Raw genomic sequence first — 21,745 nt, 5'->3', positions numbered from 1 at the left:
TATTAGCTGGAAAGAGCTTGTGGTTATAGTTGTGCCTACAGATCTCTGTTTGGAATGAAGTTGTTTAAAGTCAATATTACATCGATCAACACTGACATATACATATTTACACTTTGTCTACACAGCTGTCAATTTATTTAAACATAAAAAAATAAATAAAAATAGTCTGAGCCAATATGTTATTGTAAAATAACACCAATTGATAGAATTTGGATTAGTGACTTAATAAATAAATAAATAAAAGTAATTTATAAATTATTATTATTTTTTAATTAATTAAATTAAATAATTTTACATTTTTTATATTAACATTAAATATTTAATTTATGTTATATTAATATTAAAAAGAGTGAACCGCCTCAAAAGAACTTCAAAAGTCACATACACACATTGGAATATAGTGGAATTCACAAAACGCCAAAGCTATTAAACAAGCCCGAGAACAGGCATGTTAATTAAAGCTATCTGTTAGCAATGTGCAGTTGGAGTAAAACCTGTCAACAGTCTGTCACTTTAAAGTCAACTGTCCAGCACCATTTGAGAGCCGCCGGTGCTGCTCCACCTGCACAAATGAACACTTGCTGCTGCTCAGAGACTGGGGGCAGGGCACAAACAGTGCAGCACGACCCTTGACCTCTTAACTCCAACAGGTGCGCAGGCTGCATAAATAGGCAGAAAAAGCAATCCAATTTGAACAAGAATCCGTCACCTTGGCGGTCAAGACAGTCATATTCAACAGTCCGTTTAGCAGCCTCCAGCTACTCAGCTGCACTTCCTGTTAGCAGAAACTTTTCAAAGAAGTTTGTTCAAAGCTGACTGGAAAGAGTTATTACGACAGAAAAAGATTCTCAATTGGCACCACATGCCGCATCGGCTCATGGACAAAGGAAGGAGGTTATAAACAATGTCCGATCCTTCTGGTTCGGTAGAAGAAGAAAGAGCGGCCCGCCACATATGCTCCCACTTGGGCTGATCAAAAAGAGCCAGTTGTCATTTGTTGAGGTTAATGGCCAAAACCTGAGCTCGGATTCAGCGGGGAGATGGCGCATTCCTGTCTGAGGGGAAAGTGGAAGGTGGACTCGTTCCATCTGGAAAAGCCCTCTCGCATAGCGGGAACGGGACCAGCGTGCAGCTGGAGCCATTGGGTAGAGTGGCATGGCGACAGGCTGTCATGCCAAGCCCTTATTGTGCCCGCTGGAACACGGCTAAGGAGATGGGTATTGTGGCGCTGCTCATTTTAGCCACATGGCTCATTTTTAAAGCTAACGAGCACACATGTCCTCGGTCTGCGACATCAACCTACATGAAATTCGAGACAAAGCCGGGCCTACAACTGCAGCACAAAGAAGGAATTCTGCTGCCAAGCTCCGCCCCTCCACACCTCCTCCCCTGGATCGAGCGAGCGAGAGAGAGAGCGAGTGAGTGAGCAAGCGAGCCAACCAGCCATGTGCGTGTCAGACCTAATTCCCAGTGTGTGATCAGTGCTGGAGGCACATGCGGCCACTTCCCAGAAGGACGCCGCAGAAACCGACAGCAAACAAAGACGTGCTGCACCCAGATCGTATCAGTATTGGTGATTTGCAAAGGTGTGTTAGCACAAACTGTGTTTTAGTGCAAGCGCACTGTCAGAACGTATAAATTGGGTCCAATGTGTCATTCAGAGCACAACACAAACAGATCCATTATTCTCGGTGTGCGTTGCGGAGACAGCTGAAACCTCTCGAGATCCCCCAGGGTTTTGTCAGCGGCCCGCTTACGTTTTTCTGTCCGCAGCTGCGGTTCTGACTGGTGACCGCCATCTATTCGGTACTGAAGCATTTCACTGTGAACAGCAGTCAGGCCAATGTCGGAATTACAAGTTTGTGACCAAGTATAAAACGTTCAGATCTTTGTTGAATATGAATACAAGTTTCCAATTTGCATGTTATCAAAAAGGTAGCAGCTCATTAATACGTCATGTTATCACAGGCAGTGTTAAAGTGCAATTACATTTACAATTGTTTGGCAAAATTTCCCAAAATCCAGTCATATTTATAGAAATCTATGCAATTGCCAGCAAATTCGCCACATTGACCAAAAGACAGCTGCTTGTTTTGAAAGTGACTTCTGTGTGAACGGTACGTCGCAACAATATTGACAGCAAATTTTTGCAAATGTACCTGGGGTGCTTTGTTATTAAATATTTAGCAAGAGAATACATTAATCACCCATTAAAATCTTACTTCCTACTTAAACAGGAAGTAGCACAATCGCAGAGGCTCGTTAGTTTACATCATAGCCATGAATCATGATTTGCTAAACTATAGCATCTAAAAATTATTGATAAATCTAGTTTTCTATTAAAAAAAACATCCAAAAATCCTTAAAACATGATATATTTACTTCAGGTACAACAGCATAAGATTTTAAGACTCGTTTTCATAGATTGTCTCTTTAATGCAAGTAATATAATTGTCTTGCCAGTGCAGCAAGACAAATTACACTCGCATTAAATAGACAATCTCTGAAAACAAGTCTTAATATCTCATGCAGTGTCGCTTCAAATAAATTGATCTTGTTTTCGGATATTTTTAATGAAAAAAAGAATGCTTAAAATAATATTTTTGCATAGTATTTCAATGTGGGTGGATGTTCTTATTCTTGTAATGAACAAAAAGTCCAAGATGATCAATAATTTTGGTCAGTTTTCCTGAAACAAAGACTGAATCTGCTCGCAAAATTGAAACCTTAGCATATAGATTAACCTCAAAGATAACATACATAAAGACACAAAACTGGTTTTGCCACCATCAACAACACAGCCGCCCATAGATCCTCTTTAGAAAACTCTGGGAACGTGAGCAGCTTCAATGAGACATGACCGCAGCACAAAATGAAACAAAAACAAGGACCCAGTTCTTGAGAGAAAAATAGCCCTTTGCCTTTCATAACCGCTTGCAAAAGTTAATTATGTGAGCATTTCAGCTGTTTCTTCTCCACAGATGCAGGGTGCTGTGACACAATGCCCATTTAAAACTTTAACCTTGTCAGAGACAAACATGCCAAAACCTTAGTAATGCAAACGCCACCCACGCCTGCTGGCATCCAAGTGCTTGTGTGTGTGTGTGGACAATCAGTGCCGGCACAGCTGTGCTCCGCTCAAGAACTTTTTAAAAGCGTGTCAAAGTCACAGCAGACTTACTGCAAAGGGCTGCCATGCCAGTGCGGCCGCCCGTCGCAAAACCGCAGACCGATTTTCCTTAACGTTAAACATATTACTCGCGTTTCTGAGAGAAAACGCTTACTGGGGAGTTCTTAAAGACTCCTGGCCTGGTGTTAAATGATTCCTTATCCAGAAAAACTCGTTTTGGAGGATATGAGCCACTCCAAACCACGTTTGAACAGTTACTGACTCACTAGCTGGTTTTATGGGGGTGCTGTGAACTCTTCTTACGAGGCACAAAAGCAGGCTTGTAGCTGAGTCAAACACAAAGAATGACTTGTTCGCTTATCTTACGGCACGTCTCGAACAATTCATTCACTTAACGTCAACTTAATGCGCCGATGGCTTCACCTTTCATCCCAAACACAAAGACTAATCGTTCAGGTTAGGCAAGAGGCTACAAACTAAACAAAGGCTCACGGTGTCTTTTACAAGCCGTTTTGCACAATTCCATCTTGTAGGAGTAAGTCAGATTACATGCTGGTGAACTGACGTAAAAAATAAATGCATTTCCAAACGCTCCCAAGCTTTTGTTTTCTCTCTCCGGGTGTAATTTACAGACTGCTAAACCTTTTGGTTTGGCACGGGCGATTTGTCATGCCGCACACCATTTCTGAATCCTATTCCGTTTTGTAGCTTTTCTCGCAGCTCATGGATGGAATTACAATCATTACTACAGTTCACAACTAGCCTCTTTCCCCCCTGTTTTCAAGGCATTGTCAATACTCACACTAAATTAATGGATGCCGCCCAATTCCCACAGTTCTAAATATGTCATTTATGGCGTATTCTGCCATCGGAAGGTGCTCCGCGGAGGAAGTCGGACCCATCCATTCATCTTGCTTATGCACCCATAAATCTCGGACGGTTTTGGGCTCTGCCAGCGAATTGACACACACTCCTGCCTCCCGCGCTCCAGTAAATAAAAATGATAAAGGCCTGTCAATAGTTTGCATACTCCGGCTCGGCAAGCAAATCGAGCCGCCGCAGTGCCACAGCATTTCCATTTCCCCCGTCTGGCAGCCTCATTTCAAAACCTGATGGGAAAACATGCCACCGCACACACACACGCAAACAATAAAACAACATCATCTGCCATAGAGAATCATCATCGCGTCACGTCTCTGACCCTATTTCATCAGATATTTTGATAGTGTACCCTTAAAAACAGCCTTAAAGTGGATACTGAGCCCTAAATGCTAAAAAGTCAACATGAATCACTCACAACTCATTTTAGTTCAGCAATCCAACAAGTTAGTGAGTAAAACGAAACATTTAGTGACAAAAAAAAAAAAAAAAAATTATTTTATTAAATCGTATTTAAATCAGATATTTTAATATTAAAATATCTGATTAAATATACAAAAATAACACATGAAAAACACATTAATAAAAATGACAAACGCAAAATTAAAACAAACTCACAGGTTAGGGAGTAAAACAACATTTAGTGACAAAAAAACATGATTTTATCCATCAAGAATTGAATGGATAATGAAAAATGTTCAGCCAATGTTATTTATGTTAACTGAAATTAAAATGATTAAAAATGGTTTTCGGCCATTTGAAATAAAGCAAAAATGAAATAAAATATAATTATTTATTAGATGAGAAACTTAAATTAGAAATTTTACCTTGGCAACAAACTGAAATAAATGACATGCAAGTACTAAAATGACAAACTAAAACTCAAATAAAAATTAATATAATATAAAAATTAATATAATATATTATATATATATATATATATATATATATATATATATATATTAGGAAATTAATATAATATAAAAATTAAAACAAACTAAAAAGTTAAAACAAAATGAATGAAAACTACAAAAAGTACATGAATAATACAGAAATGACACTGGCAACAGGGGAGGGAATGACAAAGTATGACTGACTGTTGACGCAGCTAATAAGGAAAGTAAGGAAAGATTACAATAACAAGCGCATTTTTGTGAATAACTGATGAATCATTCACAAAACCAGAAACGTGCATTAAGGAAGTAAACGGGCCCATATGTGATTCACGTTCAATCCCAACACACACTTCTGCCAAGCGCTCACGCCAAATAGCCTACGTTCATCTCGTGCGGCGCGTCACCAGACCTGCGCTTCGTGATACATTTCAACCTGTTTGACTTCAGGATCTTCTGGTTCTCGCACCCACTGGCACTCATTTCTCGACGGGGCGGCTGAAGGGTGAGACCAAGATGGGCGAGGCGTTGGATCAACAGCAGCGATTCACTCGGGGCACGAAGGGCCTGTGCGAGCATGTGCAGCCCCTGAAGGAGCCTGCGTTTGTTTTGTTTACCTAAAGACGGGCCGTTTGAACGGGAAGGTTAAACTCTCGGCGTCCTGTTCTTCATAGCTCATTAGAGCCGGCGAGCAGACGGAAGGCAGGGGCGGAGGAGGAGGAGGTGTGTGTGTGTGTGTGTGTGTGTAAGTCTATCCAGCACATGGGTCCCAGAAGGGGGAGCTGCAGCAGGAAATGGTGGATAAGTGGTGACCCGGGTTTGCTTTTGAAACTGATCGTCAGGAGCACAGCTGCTAGCTCTGCTCCGTGGTCAGGTTAACCACGCTTAGACAAAAGAGAAGAAAAACAAGAGAAAAGGGAAATAACAGCCCGCTATATCACCATCAAACGCGCCGCGCCGAGCTCCTCCTCCTCTACACGCTCACAGCTGGGCTCTTTAACGAGAGAGCTCGCCTACAAATTAAAATCACGTGATTATTTACTCTCTCAGACCTGCGTTCTTGTCTTTCCTTTGTGAAACACTAAAGGAGATATTGAGCAGAATGTTAAAGCTGCTCTTTCCATACAAGAAAATTAGTACCAACAGGCTCTAAAAAGCAGGCAAAAATCAAGAATAGTTTTAGTTTTTCAAATAATCCAATCACAGTCAATAATGATGAAGATTGACCCACTCGAGTTTGTGAAACCGGTAAACTAAAACAAAGAATCTACATTTGTTATTTTTGTTCAAATAACAAATGAGATCAAATTGACTAAAATGAATAAATATGACATGACATATTGAAAAGTCTGTGGTCTGTAAGATTTAATGTTTTGGCTCTTTTTATGCTCGCCAAGGCTGCAGTTATTTGATCAAAAACAGTAATATTATTACAATTTAAAATTACTGTCTTCTATTTGATTTGATTTTAAAATGTGATTTATTCCTGTGATGCAAAGCTGAATTTTCAGCATTATTACTCCAGTCTTCAGAAATCATTCTGATATACTGATTTGCTGCTCAAGAACCATTTCTGATTATCATCAATGTTGAAAACATCTAATATTTTGTGGAAACTGTGGATTTTTTAAATTCTTTGATAAACAGCAAGTTTAATTCTTATTTTTATTGACATTATAAATGTCTTTCCTGTCACTTTTGACCAATTTAATGCATCTTTGCTGAATAAAATAACATTTCTTAAAAATATAAAATCTTACTGACCCCAAACATTTAACGATATTTTCATCAAAATGAGTAGAAAAATAACTATGACTAAAAGCAAAAAGATGATCTGATCAAACGTCAAGTATAAATACAAGCATGTGCAACAGATGCAGCAGAACCGGGTCTGATCTTCTGAAAAAAAGTGATGACGCATCTTCAGATGGTCATACAAACTACTTCCATGGTGCTTTTTGTCATTTTTGGAGCTTGAGGACGAGTAAATGATGACAAAACTTGATAACATTACATGCAGAGCGACTGTTTTGGCAATGTTGAATTTTTTTACTTCCCTCTATGGACTCTACATGTCAAAGCCTGCAGCACTTCACCAATCTAGAGGCCCCTGAGGAACCTAAAACACGCAAAATGGTGGCTTTATCATTCTAAAAGCAGCACAAGCACTCGAAACGCTATTCAAAGACACACAAAGACATTAGTGGAGAGCAGCGCACCAATCAAGCAGCGAGCACCAATCTAAAGCTCCTTATGAGCAATACTTAGCTATTAATGTGAGCTTAAAGGTCTCATTCATCACCACGCCGTTTCCAGGTCTCAGCTGCGGCCTAGATAATGAAGACCGATTGGGCCCTCGTTGAAAAAGAAGAGGGTTCGGGACAAACAACCTGCTCGCCGTCCCTCGTAGAAGTCAACATATGGAGCGCGAGAGGTCGCGAGATCCGACGGCCCGCTCCCCTGCGCGACTCACCCGGTTTGTGCGTCAGCGCGCTTCGGGGTTTCCATCCGAATCCAGATCCGCTGCCAGTGTCTCACTGTAGCCTGGATTAAGGACAGGACAGGCAATCTGGCTTTTGAGGTAATTCCCTGCGTTCGGGAATACTGGGCCCCGACGTTGGAGCCTTTTTATAGGGCCCGGTGCCGTATGGACCTGCGGTGAGCCCTGATGTCTGCTGCAAACTCAGGCCAGGAGAACGGGGCCGGGCGTAGAGGCGTGTAATGGAAAACAAACAGAGCAGAGAGAGTCCTCGGTATCCCTGCCCCCACAAACTCGACTCCTCGCCCCCCTCTTCCTCACCCTCGGTGAAGGTTAATGGTGCTGGAGGAATACAGATCAGCACAAGATGGATGAAGAGGTGCAGGAAAACTCTCCCGCAGGTCTGGAGTCTAGAGATTAACTAAATATTAACTAACAAAAAAACCCATACAGCTGCGGCCCTAAAAGCAATTAAAGACGTTCGCTCCTCCATCAAACGCCTCCCTATGAAACAAACCAGAGAATGAGCTAATAATATTTAGACTTCCCATGCTCCTTGCCCAAGTGCATGTTGAAGGTTAGTACAGAAAGGATCTTAAAGGGGAAGTGCTGTTTTTGTGCTGTGTTCAGAATAGCAGGCTACCTCTTACCGTTTCTGCAGGATATGCATTTTATGTTCATCAAGGCTGCATTTATTTGATCAAAAATACAGTAAAAGCAGCAATATTCTGAAATAGTATTCCAATTTAAAATAACCATTTTCTATTTGAATACATTTTAAAATGGAATTTATTCCTGTGATGCAAGGCTGAAATTTCAGCATCAGTCTTCAGAGTCACACTATTCTTCAGAAATCATTCTAATGTGCTGACTTAACGCTCAAGAAACATTTCCTATTATCTGAGTTGAACACTGTTTTTGCCATTTAATATATTTGTGGAAACTGTGACACTACCATTGAAAAGTTGGGGTGAACTTTCTTTTTATCAAAGAATCCTGGAATAAAAAATAAAAAAATGCAGAAAAGTATTAAGCAGCAAAAACTGAGCATAAGAGAAATCTTTCCAAAACAAAATAAATAAATAAAAATCTATTATTAACAGATGAGGTGTACAATAAACAACAATTTGATTAGTCTGCAAAAATACACAAACGTATTTTTCAAGCGAAGAATCAGATGTCACATGCTGAATTACAATATGGCTAATGTTAGTTAATGCAACAGCTAACATGAAATCAAATGAATAGCATTTATTAATCTAGGTTAATGAAAATATTGAAATTTTTTAGATTTCAAGCTGTGTAAGTGAATAGTAATGTATTATAAACAATCATGAATAAACAATGTAAAAACACCACAAATATTAATACAATAATTGAAAATGAAAATGTCACTCAATTCAACCTTTTGGTTCCATATGTTAATAAGTAAATAAATAAAAATGTTTGTTCATTGTCAGTTCATGATATCCAATGCATTGACGTACTGAACCGTATTGCGTTGCCAAGTGCCAACTAAACACACGTGACAAGTGTGTGTCATACTACTATCAGAAATGTTTATTACATAATGCATCTACAGCATACAGTAAGCACTAGGCTTTCCATTTAGCACCGAGTCAATGTAGAAAACAGAGATTCGCCACGTTCAAGACAAAAACCTGAAAAATACTGACATGAATCATAACAAAATTTCATCCTATTTACTATAAATCTCAATTACTTCACTTAGCCAAAAAAAATCTGAAAGTCCAAAATACTTTCTCTCAGTCTCAGGCCGCTAGCTTAGTTAGAGATTCAAAGCCTCTCAAAGACAACTAAAGCATAACCTTTTGAAATCGCTGACCGCGGCCTTGGGTTCATGTGCTTGAACTCTCTACTTCAGCTCAATACAGCTCCAGAATCACTGCCACACGAAGAAAAATTGATTCTGTACAAATAGCATTGAATTCCATTTGCATTGAAAGCAATGCTGATAAACACCCGATGAATGCACAGAAAAACACGTCAACAGCTTCTTTCAATAAACTAAATGCTTCGCTTATGCCATGCATTTGAATGATCAGCCATTATCTGTAGCTGAACGCATTGATTCAGACAATGAAGGGAAACAATGACAGGCCAATGAGGGCGAGGTGTCTTCATTCAGGCCTGAGCGCAATCCAAAAAAATCCCCTATAGCTTCAGTATGTTGACAGACGAGGGCTGTACTGCTGCACATCAGCACAGAAACTCTGGAGAACTCCATAAGAAGCAGAACGCACTCTAACTGAGTCAGATTCAAAAGGTATTCGCTGGGCAGTCAAACTGAATTTGACAACACCATATGCACAGATGGAGCACATATGCATTTGAAACTGAAGACCGTGGCACTAGGTTAATGTTCATTTTTTTTCGCTTTACAATTTTCATATTATTTCAAGCTCTATAAATTAGCATTAATGTATAATAATAAACAAACAAGTAACAATGTAAACCAACATACATTTTTTTTCCCACATATTTCTAACTATATAAATTAACTTTAATGCATTATTAACCAAAAATGAATTAACAATGCAAAATACCACAAATAAATAAACTTTTTTTAAATTTTAACGTTCAACCCAATGCATTAAATAATGGTAACAAACTGACCTAACTAAATACTAAATAAATAATTAATAAATTTAAAAAAGGTGTTTATCACATATGCATCTCAAACTGAAGAATGAAGATGGTGACAATTCTTATAACAATTTTTCTATTATTTCATTCTGTTTGAATGAATATTAAGATAATAAAAACAAACATGAATTAATGCAAAATAAACATTAAAATGAAAACAAATGATTTTACATTTTGAAATTCATTTTAAATTATTTATTAATAGTTTTTCATTGTTGACTGCATATGCATTTTAAACAGAACAACAAACGCAAAGGCATGCAGGGGAATAAAGCAACACCCCGTAAACAGTAAGGATGAATGCATGGCATGCTAAACTTTACACTATGACACTGAAAAACTACTGATTTCAAAAATAGAACTTGATTTCAAACAGCATTAAAAATACAGAGAGAGAAAAAAAAAAAAAAAGTTGCAATGCAAATGTTTTTCTTTCCAAAACCCATTTCAAAACCATTAGTTGGAACGATGTTTGGCTGTTTGTGAGATCTATGATAGCCATGTTATTCATTTAAAGAGGGCCCAGGGCCTTGTGACCAAACTCCACCCGTCCATGGCACTGGATGCTGCTCAAGTATGTAGATGCTGGGAAACAGAGCACATTCCAGTCAATCATGGTCTGAGATGCATACGCAAGTGGCTACTGAGTAACATCTTACTGTAGGCCTAGGCTGCAAAATAACACAGGGAGGAACAGGAAGGGTGGCTATTAAATAATGATATAAGGGCAGCCTGTCGTTGCTCTGTGATCCTGTGGAGAGGAAGCTCCGCGAAGTCAAACTCCTTGATCCTCTCCAGATACTTGACCGTGATGCTACTCTCAAACTGAAGTACGTGCAGATATTATCACACCGAGAAACACTACAATCCTCCAGAACAAGGTCAAACGCTACAGAAAATGACTGCCGACTGCTTACTGGATGCACTTCATTTATCTCACAAACACGAATTTCAGCGTTTCACTACGACCGCAAACCCCCTTTACCAGGGTAAAATCTCTACGACCTCAAGTAGCAGTAAAAGCAATGTGATCAAAGATCCCAAAATTCAATAAGTAGTTAAATCTGCACATATTAATCATCAAAATGAACAACTTGCACACAGTAAGTGCAGTCACAGGTCTACATTTATTTACGTTTCATAACAATCTGAATGCAGATTTCACAACAAAAATGAGAGTCTGTAAGCATGAAAATGACGGTTTTAAAATAAAACATTTCTGATTCTTATGACATCACAGAAATCAAATCAGAAGCTGCTGATATTGACCATAAATGTTTTCATTGTGAATTTTAATTTAAACATTTTGACGTCTTTTAAAATAAAACAACGCACCTCAAATTCCTAAAAAAATTCTGATTTTTTTTTTTTAAATCATAGAAATCCAATCAGAAGCTCACTGATATTGACGCCTATTAAAATAAAATAAAACACTACAAATGTACATTTATTAATTTCTTTATTTACTCATTTCAACATATAATTTACTAATTTCTGATTCTCGTAATAACAAATCATAGAAATCAAGTTCACTGAGCACTGAAAATTCATAACACACTTCTGATCCTTATAATAAAAAAAAGAAAAATTGCAGAAATCAAATCACAAGGTCATTGATATTGATCATAATTATGTTTTCATTTTGAATTATAATTTTAACATTATGAAATCAAAAAAGCACTGCAAACTCATAAAACACCTCAAATCAGAAGCTCGCTGATATTGTTTTCACTGTGGATTTTAACTTTTACAAGCTTGCCAGACCCATTTCACCAGTCTACGAGGCAAAACTATATCTCCCATCATTCTCTGTGACAGCATGAGAACACTAAAACACAAAAGCATCGATTGTACCTAATGCATCTTTTTTGTACTATAAAAGCTTCCTATCTTCATTGGGGAGTGAAAAGACAGAAAGAAATATGAAGATGCCGAGCAAGTCCACTTTCTGACCAACATCACTTAAATGCATATCACATCATTAAAACTCACAAGAACAAACTTCTCCAGGGAATGGATGAGCACAGGAGCTCGTGAAAAGGCCAGAATCCTCCATCTTTGCTTTGTCGAACACAAAGAATCAAGTCTGTCATGCATGTAAACACTTGAGTTCCACCTAGCATCCAAACTAGGAAGACTAGCTTTCATCGGACAACTGCAGGTTTCTCGTTTTGCTGAAAACGAGTGCTTTGGGTCACAGCAGTAGTTTGGAATGTAACATTCAGGCTAAACTTCACAATGAAGTCAAAATGCACTTTGTTATGATGTGATATTTCGCAACGTAGCTCTCCAAATCTCCAGAACAGGCTGAATTCCACAAGAATGAATCGCTGGGTTTTTATATGACTGGTAATGCTGGTAATAAAGCTCTGGTAGACCTTTAACTGACACATGTGACGTGTGAAGAAAACTACAGTCTAATATTATAGCAGACCCTGCAGCAGAGAGCAGAGCTTACGCCCTCCACCACAAACTACATCAAAGAGCATTGTGGGTGGAGCGCTAACTTTCAATACATGGTGCAAATCTGTAGGCTTACTGTCAATCTGACTTCTCAAAGCTGCTGCAGACAACGTAGCTCTTACGGCAAGACCATGTGATCTGATTTAATGCTGAGCTAAAACAATGTTTAAAAAAAAAAAAAAAAAAAAAAAAAACACTCACATTAGGCCTACATATAAAACAATACGCAGCATTTCGGACACATTATCTGCATTTGTAAAGAAATATTATCTTTTCAAATAGTTAAGCATCTTAGAAATAAACTGATTTTTTTTGGCAGTCTCATTGATGAAAGAGATGTTAAAAACTATGACTGATATTACTTCAGGTTCAGCTGAATATCATGACAACTATGTTGCACTGTAAGATACAGTACGGCATTTTATGTTAGCTTGTTATCAGAATCAGAATGAGCTTTATTGCCAGATATGTTTACGCATACGAGGAATTTGTTTTCGTGACAGAATTATCTATGAAATACTGCCTTCTATTTTTTTTTTAAATAGTATGTGAAACAGAATGCATTATTTAATGAACTTTTCACATTGTAGTATGTATGACAAATAAGAAATAAACTTATTTTGCATTTTAAATCAAATTTTGAGTAAACATTGTCTTATTAAATAAGATGTTCAAAATCAGGACTGTTATTACTTCAGGTTCAGGAATATCAAGTCAACCACATTGCATTGTGACTATTGTATGCATGCAAAAAATGTGTATATTCACAAGTTAGCTATATCCTGCAGGAATGGTAGTATTATAGCATGCCAAGTCCATTACCAATTCATTTACATATTTCAACTCACTGTAAAAATAATAATTTTAGAAGCTGTAAATAAAGACTATTCAAGTATGTTTTACAAGAAAACAAATATTTCAGTCTTTAAAACTTTGTGTTTAATTCCATGCTACTTGCGGTCACAAATAATTGCAATTATTTGTGAAATTTACTAGCAGTTTCTGAGTGAAAATGAGAAAAATCATCTCCAAAACATCTCAAATGTGTGTTAAGGAAGGTAGAAAAAACATCATCAGGTTTACAGACACGTATCACATCTTATAAAGCATCATAAAGCAATTACACAGGCACACTGACCTCGAATCTACCAAACCAGAAGCTCTGATGCCGTTAAACACTCAACAACGCTTTCTTCCACATGGCGTTTCTGACAGGCCCCAAAAGCAACAGCCTCATGCAAGATTTAAGTTGTACATCTTAAATTTTGCACTTCTGTGTATGAATGGCAGAAATGTTAACGCGGGCATAAGGCTTTTCTTTCCACTGGCTCACTGAGCTGGAACACACATTACAGCATTTTTCATTCTTTACACACTTACACACACACACACACACACACACACACTCTCTGGGTTAATAAGGCTGATGGAAATGTGCGTCTCCTCTGATGCGAGATCAATAAACAAATCAGTTTATTCTGTCCCGTTATATCATTACGCCGGTATGACACCGTCTTCTTCATCTGATCAATACACCTCTGGGACTCGCATATGGTTCTGCCATTAACATCTACAATGCTAGAATTTCAAAAAACCTCCAGTGTTTCCGAGAAAACGCCGCAAAACGACCTGACTCGAGCTATAATAATGGAAAATGACATCACAGGGTCGCTTTGAGATTTAACTGTCAAGTTATTACGCCAACTGAAAGTACTGACATATACCATGTAGACCTGTGATCTTTGCAGCGGCGCTCCTCAGTATTGTTATTACACATCAAACAACACACCACCGACATGCATCACATGGTATTTGCGGTTAATTCCGATTGATCTTTAACAGCTGAGCATATTGGCAAACATATCACAAGCAAAAGGCAGATTATAAGCTAATAGGATCACCGATCGGCAGCCTAATAAAGTCATAACAGATGGAAACGCAACACAAGGCTGGAAAGAAGGGGGTTGAACTTGAACCCAGTGACCTTTCGGGCTCGGGGTGATCAATACGACGCAAGTCGCAGCAAGAGACGCAGAAGCACTGGTAATAAATACATAACTTCTACTGGGTTTGCAATTGCAACCCAGAGCTATATCGCCTGCGTTTCCACAGCAATAGTCCTGCAGTGTGCTTCAGCCAAATTGTTCATGAAAACACTTTCCCCCGAGATCAGTGCTGCATGTATCATCTACATATCCTGTAATGCGATAAACATTCCCTGCGTGTGCTAAAAGAGGAGGGCTGCTCGGATGCCCTTGGTATGTAAATATAGAGTATCGTGGCCAACTGCCAGCCGAGGGACGCCACGGCCATATTTATGAGAAATATATCGCTTTATTGCATCCCCTCCCCCTGCATATGACAGAAAGGAAAACAAATTCCTGTCCTGAATTCAGTCTCGGCTCGTTCGTCACGGTGAGCTCTACCTATCGGGGCTAATCCGGGTCTGCTGGAAGCAACCCCCCCGGCCCTGCCTGCGTCGCAAGATTGCATCTTTTATTTATCGCCGCTTGGCTTTATTTTTGCAGAGCATTCCATACTGGGATGCAATCAGCCAAGAAACCCTCCCCGTGTGCGCAGGCTTGTCATTTCCCATCGCTGGAGCTCGGAATGAGGCGCACACAAAGGGAAAAAGCGGAATCAAAAGCAGAGAGCTCCACGTAGCCTGTTGGAAAAAGGGCAAGAGCCCTTGATCTTCCAAGACAGCCAGTCCGCTCGAGAGGCTCCGGGCAGGGAAGACACACATGGGCCAGTGTGTGCGCGTTTCCCTGCGAGCACAAACCCATTTTGGCTGAAGGGTGAGGGCACAGAGCCCAGCTGAGGCACCTCTTCTCTTGCAGGCTACGGACGTGGAGGAGGGGGGGAAAGGTTATGCAGAAAATTACGTCCGCTGATTCACATTACACTTCGAATTAAGCAAAGGCACTAATGTGATTAAAATCTTGAATTGCTTCCAAAGGGTGGAGAGCTGCGGAATCAATTGCAGGGACTTTAAAAACAAAGGTGGATAAAAAGTTGCGAAACGACAAAGCCAGTGAATCACTACATGCCAGAACTGAATATCGCGTTCGCAGCTACTTTGACAATTTTGAGGCGCACGCTGACGTCACGAGGGCCAGCCGGAACGCATGCATATTATTAGGGGACATTTAAAAAGAAATCGAGGCGCTGCGTCTTTAAATCGCCATTCCTCCCACCCCTTTCCCAAATCTTTTCCATTTAACAAGCAGTGAAAGAAAATAAAAAGCCGCTTTTGTTTCCCTTCCTTTTGGAGGGTGACGGAAAGCTGAAAAGACACAAACGAACATGAAAATGGGAACAAAGTGCCAATTTCAATAGAGATGCCTGACGGCTATTTGATATGCGCACTCACTAAATACAAAAACAGAGGTGTTTCGCTGCTAAAAACAAGAGTCGGGGTCTTGTTTGCAATAACAACAAATATTCACGTCTATTCCTGCTATGTTAGTTGACATGACAGCTCTACATCCAGCAGTTGGTCGACTTACTACGCCAATAACCCCCCTCCTCGCGCTTTCACTTCAGAAAAATAAACAGACCAGACAAGCTTCGGAAGATGTGACATTTCAATCGCTTTACGACAAAACACACGATTAATGTGTCGCCACACCGACTAAAGTCGAACTACAAAACCAGTCCGAGGTGAAAGAATAACGAAAAAGTCAAGAAAATGTGCTTTAAACGCTGAATGGATCGAGCGACAGACGTCGAGCTCCACTTCCGCGCTGTTTATCTCGCGCAGATACAAAAGCGCTACGGTGTATTCAGAACGTTTCCCAGAACGCTCGGAATGCACCGATAAACCGGAGCGCTCCGTGTCTAAAAGTGCGAAACGAAACGACATCACCGGCACCCTGTCGAGAGATTTAAACCCGTTGTATTCCTCCCTTTGTTCGCCGTAAATTCAATAGTCCCTTTCATTCGACTCGTGTTCCTCTTTTAAACGACATTCGAACGTTTTCTCTCGACTGTGTCTGCGCGATGGTGACTGGAATCGGTAGATTTAAACGTTTTCCAAGCCGCGGGTTTATATCCACACTCACCGACTTGCAATACGTTGTCCACACAGCCGCTCTCCAGCAATGCGATGCCGCGGCGGAACGGTAACCGCGTCTCGTCTACGTTCTCCCCGCTAGACGCGTTCTCCTCTCCGCCAGTGTTGAACGAGGAATACATGCAGATCTCCCGTTCGCTCCTCGGGAAAGACCAGTACACGATCCGCCGCTGTACGGGCTCCGGAATACGCTCGAAACGCTCCTCCACCCGTTGGAACGGCCACTTCTCCGCTACTTTCCGCGCTGCGATGTCCAGGAGCGACTCGGGGCTCTGGGTTTTGTTGGATCCCCCTTGGCCAGAACCAGAACCGCCGCATACCGTTCCACCGGCTCGCTGCCCCTGTCTACACGTCGTACTATACCCGGGTCGGCAGCAGAGCCGTTTAGCTGGGGGCTGCTGAACGCGCTCCGCCATGATCGCACTGCTTTAACGGCAAGGGCGGAAGTCGCCGTACTATATAAACGGGATAAGGAAAGGAAAAGGTTGCAACGCGCATCGATTGTTCGCCGTGTAAGGACAGCCTGGACTTATTTGGTCAAAAAGGCGGGGCTTCGGAGCCTTTTGTGTAGACGAAATAAGCAAGGGGGCGTGTCCTGCGCGTCTGCAGCCGTGCTAAAAAAGGCATGGGAGGCGGAATCCTCGCACGTCGGCGAATCCTTGCTGGAGTCATAATGAGTGTCAGAAGTTCACAACAGGAAGAGGCATGAGAGCTTGGAAACGCTGTCCACACACGAATGAAAGAAAAACAGAAATCGTAGGTAATAGAGGAAATTCAAAAAGCAGGCCTGTAAATATGAATAGAGGAAGGGTGGAGTCTTGAACCTGCGTCTCACACAAGCTGTCAAAATATACAAACCTACATATTAATCCCTACGCATACCCAATTGTAAAAATAGTGCAAAGTATGCATGGTATTATAAAGACAACATGTTAATTATTAGAAGCTTTTATTTGTCAAAAATAGATAATAGATAATTAATGCATTATATATAATTATATATTTTATTAATTTTATAATTATATTATAAATATATTTAAATTATATAATTAATTTATATATACATATTTATCCAATTTTGACAAGTAAAATCTATATATTATATATATACACAAACATATATGTATATAATTATACATATATAATTTTTGACAAAATGATATATATTTATGTGTGTGTGTGTGTGTGTGTGTGTGTGTGTGTATGCAGAGCTGGGTAGTAACTGATTACATGTAATCTGGATTTCGTACTCAGATTCCAAAAATGAAGTACTTGTAATTAGAGTAAATTACATTTTAAAATACTCGTAATCAGACTAGTTACTTTTTTATTGATTACATGATTACATATTATTCACACAATAGCAATAAATTATTCATCATTTATTGATTCTCTCTAATTCCTCTTTTCTCTCTAATTCATCTTTTAAATTTTCCTTTCTAACATAGTCTACCGCTTATATACACTCAGAAAGTTATTAGTCATTATTCAGGTGGCAACAGAGGATTTGACCATTGGATTTACAAAAATCATTTTCAGTGTTTCAACATTGCATCAACTATGAACACATTCATTTTTATTTGAATTATCACCCAGTAGGTTATTTAACCATTATGTATTATTGAAAGGCTTTTGTCTTTCAAACTCATTAAAATGCACAAATTCTCGTTACTTCTTATTTGCAGACATTTTCAAACTTTTTGTCATCTGAACCTCTTCCACCTGATATATTTACTTTAAAGGGGTGGTCAGTCAGCAATTCTGTAAAAGACGATATCTCCCTTTGCATTGAACTTTGAGCATCATAACTTTGCAGATGTTGTTTATGCTCAAACAGCAACTTTACACATTAACTAAAGTTAAAAAAGTGAAATCATAATCAATGACCTCTGAGATTTTAAAATAAATATTTCAATAATTAAATATCACATTTGCATGTTCACGGTTCTCTGACATTGGTTAATGGTCATATGGTAAGGTGCAGGTGCAGGTAAACATAAAATATTTCTTCTTTTTTAGTAAGTGAATTATTTTGATTGTTATTTTAAAATGATTTAATTTTAAGTTTTTATTATTTAATTACATGTTTGCCTTTCATTAAACTCATAAAGCGCCTGCAGTTCCTTTACGAACCTTGATGTAATATAATGTTTAATGCACTTCATGTTGTTAATTACAATGAAAGGAATATGTTTTCTCACTCTGTGTATTATTACATCATTATGGTACAAGATTATCCTATTTAAATCAACGTGATAAACGAGTTAGGTCAAAAGTAATCTAAAAGTAATCTAATTATATTACCTAAAATGTAATGGATTATGTTACTGACTACAATTTTTGTCATGTAATTTGGAATCAGTAACGGATTACAATTTTTAAGTAATCTACCCAGCTCTGTGTGTGTATGCGTGTGTGTGTGTGTGTGTGTGTGTGTATATATATATATATATATTATAATATATATGGAAATTATACAATTTTATTATTTTTATATATTATACAAATATATATTTGGTTTTATTTAATTTACGTTTTTTCTATAACATTTTGTTGTACATGCAAAATAAAGTATTAAATAGTATGGTATTATAAAGACAAAAGAAAATGAAATATAATTTTAAAACATGATTTTATTTAATCTTTTCTAATAAATAAAAAATTGTATTATATTCATAGATTATTGATTAACTGATTGTTTTTCTGCCCCCCCAAAAATATAATTTGATTATTTTTCTCTAAAATTTTGTCATAAACTAATTGGAAAACCCCTGAAATAAAAGAAATGTGGGCTGGTAAGTCACAACACACAAAACTACTAGACTTTTTGCAATAAATTCTATTTTCTATTCTAAATTCTATTCTAGATTTTTGTTTTGTTTTATTGATGCTATACACTTATTCTAAACAATGATCCTAAATTCTCAACCAAAGTCGTTTACCCTGTGTGCCCTTTACCAGATCAAAATGAAAATAAGTGATATTGTTCAACCCTATTATAAATATTTCTTCCCTTGCTCAAATGTAGCTGCAGAATCCAACACAGTAATTTAATTTATCTTTTATGCTGCTTTGGTTTAAAGGCTTCTGCTAAACGCTAAACAGATAAATGAGATCTATTAATCTTAAATGTGCAGTGTAAAGGGAAAAGGTTTGCTCCCAATTTAAATGGATCAAACGTTTGCTGAGAGAATTATCCTTCACACAACCCGAAGGTGAATTCAAGCAAACTTTATGCCACATTTTAGGAGTCAATCCAGAGTCATTTTGTGCAGATCTTTCATATTTCATCTGTTTTAACTCTTATCTTTGCTATAGTCAGATGTTCATATTAACTCCAGCCCGTGAAGGGTAAAGTCTTTCCTCATTTTCATTCCAGGTGATTCCTTGTACTACATCTGATCAAGAGACAGATCTGAAGACCACAGTCGGTGTCTGTGATAAAACTACAAAACGAGAAGTTACCACCTAACGAGAGAGAGCGCTAATTTAATTTCATGCAAGAGTCTCACCGGTGATATTAAAAAGTGTGGCCTCAGGGTAAGTTTAATTGATTGAGAAATGTGATGTAACTAATTGCAACTCATTCCTGGGATGTTGTAATCTCCAGCCGATCAATGCAATGTATTTCCGATTAGTGTCCGCACAATTTGAGCTTCCCTCATCTGTCATTTCAGAGGTTTTAATGGACACATGCAGCGTGCCAGAGCGTTTAGTAGGCAGTGTTTTTGATGAAAGCATGTGGTTCAGTTTAATATTTCTACAAATGAAGTACTTATCTTGCTTTTTTAATAAAGCTTTTTTATTAGTTTGCATGAAAATGTGCACACTTCAGACTGTTTAAATTGATCAAAGGTTTGTTTACATGATACTGTCAAAATCTTCATTGAAATATTCTTAAAGGGGTTATTTGATGTTGCTAAGTTAGAATATTATTTTGTGTATTTGGTGTAATGCGATGTGTTTACGCGGTTCGAGGTTCAAAAAACACATTATTTTCCACATACTGTACATTATTGTTGCTCCTCTACGCTCGCCTTTCTGAAACACATAGATTTTTACAAAGCTCATCATTCTGAGAAGCGAGTCGTGCTTTGATTGGCCAGCTATCCAGTGCGTTGTGATTGGCCGAATACCTCAAGCGTGTGACGGAAATGTTACGCCCTTTACCATGTTGTGATGCCATGTTCCGGCGCGACGAGACTAAAACAATAAAACCCGCTATAAACGAGGCATTTGTTGCATTCAGTGAGGACATAATTACTGATTGTAATGACTCATACCGCCTTTTTAGGCGTTGCGCCGTGTAAACATAACACCATGTCTGCATTTGTGATCGTAGAAACGCCAAACAAGCACTACTCTACACAGCTCAAAACTCGCGTTTGAATAGTCAGTAGCAAATTCTTTAAATATCGAAACGTACTTACAGGCTGTGAGTCAGAAGCACAAGACTGTATAAATTATGAAGGCTAACGCTACTCTCTCCCAGGTTCAGGAAACAGTCCTCCGTAAAATGCGCTGCACACACTCTAATATTTGGGTTGAACTGTTCTGGAACAGTGTTGTAAATACAACTTAACCACTGGTTTCTAGTTGTGTCCTCTTTTGGAAGCACAAAGAAAGTACTTTCACTTTCACAACGAAACACAGCGTCTCCATGACATGGCGCTGGCGGCATATTTGGATATTTGGAATATTGCCAGCAACAATATTCCAGAGAGAATATAAATTACGTTCTCTTTCTTTACGTTTGAGCGCTGTTATGCAAATGTTCCCACACAGTGACGTAGACATGTGGGGCGTGTTTGAATGAGCCGTTTTAGGAAGGGATGGCAGAGTCTTAACTTTTATAAAGAATATCTCTTTGGGTTTGAGACTTTAATCTTTGCAACTTTACAGATCTTATCGACGCACAAAGAGCTTGTAACACTCCAAAGACAAAGGAAAACATGAAATCACATCATATGACCCCTTTAAAATCTCCATTTTACTTACAGTAATTAAGTGTTTATGGATATTGTTATAAAATTTTGAATTAGCTTTTATTTTTAAACTTTCTGTTTTCAATTTAATTTTATGTAAATGTTTAGGAGTTTTGTTATGTGCTTTTTTATTTTCATTATTATTACTTTTTTAATATTACAATTTAGGTTTCA

The 21,745-nt window shown here is 38.5% G+C and overlaps 1 protein-coding gene across 1 annotated transcript in view; it reads right to left on the bottom strand.

The window, feature by feature from the left end:
* zswim6 (zinc finger, SWIM-type containing 6) overlaps positions 1–17,108 on the bottom strand; it is a 77,163-nt gene extending 60,055 nt beyond the window's left edge. The window contains exon 1 of the mRNA XM_058788985.1: positions 16,576–17,108. Within this exon, the coding sequence (XP_058644968.1) occupies positions 16,576–17,002 (427 nt within the window). The 5' untranslated portion in view covers positions 17,003–17,108. The remainder of the gene's footprint in view (positions 1–16,575) is intronic.
* Between the last annotated feature and the right edge of the window lie 4,637 nt (positions 17,109–21,745).

The sequence above is a fragment of the Onychostoma macrolepis genome, chromosome 10 (assembly GCF_012432095.1).
Source record: "Onychostoma macrolepis isolate SWU-2019 chromosome 10, ASM1243209v1, whole genome shotgun sequence".
NCBI lineage: Eukaryota > Metazoa > Chordata > Actinopteri > Cypriniformes > Cyprinidae > Onychostoma > Onychostoma macrolepis.
Note: the sequence above shows the minus strand (reverse complement) of the source record. Positions and strands in the feature narration are given on the sequence as shown.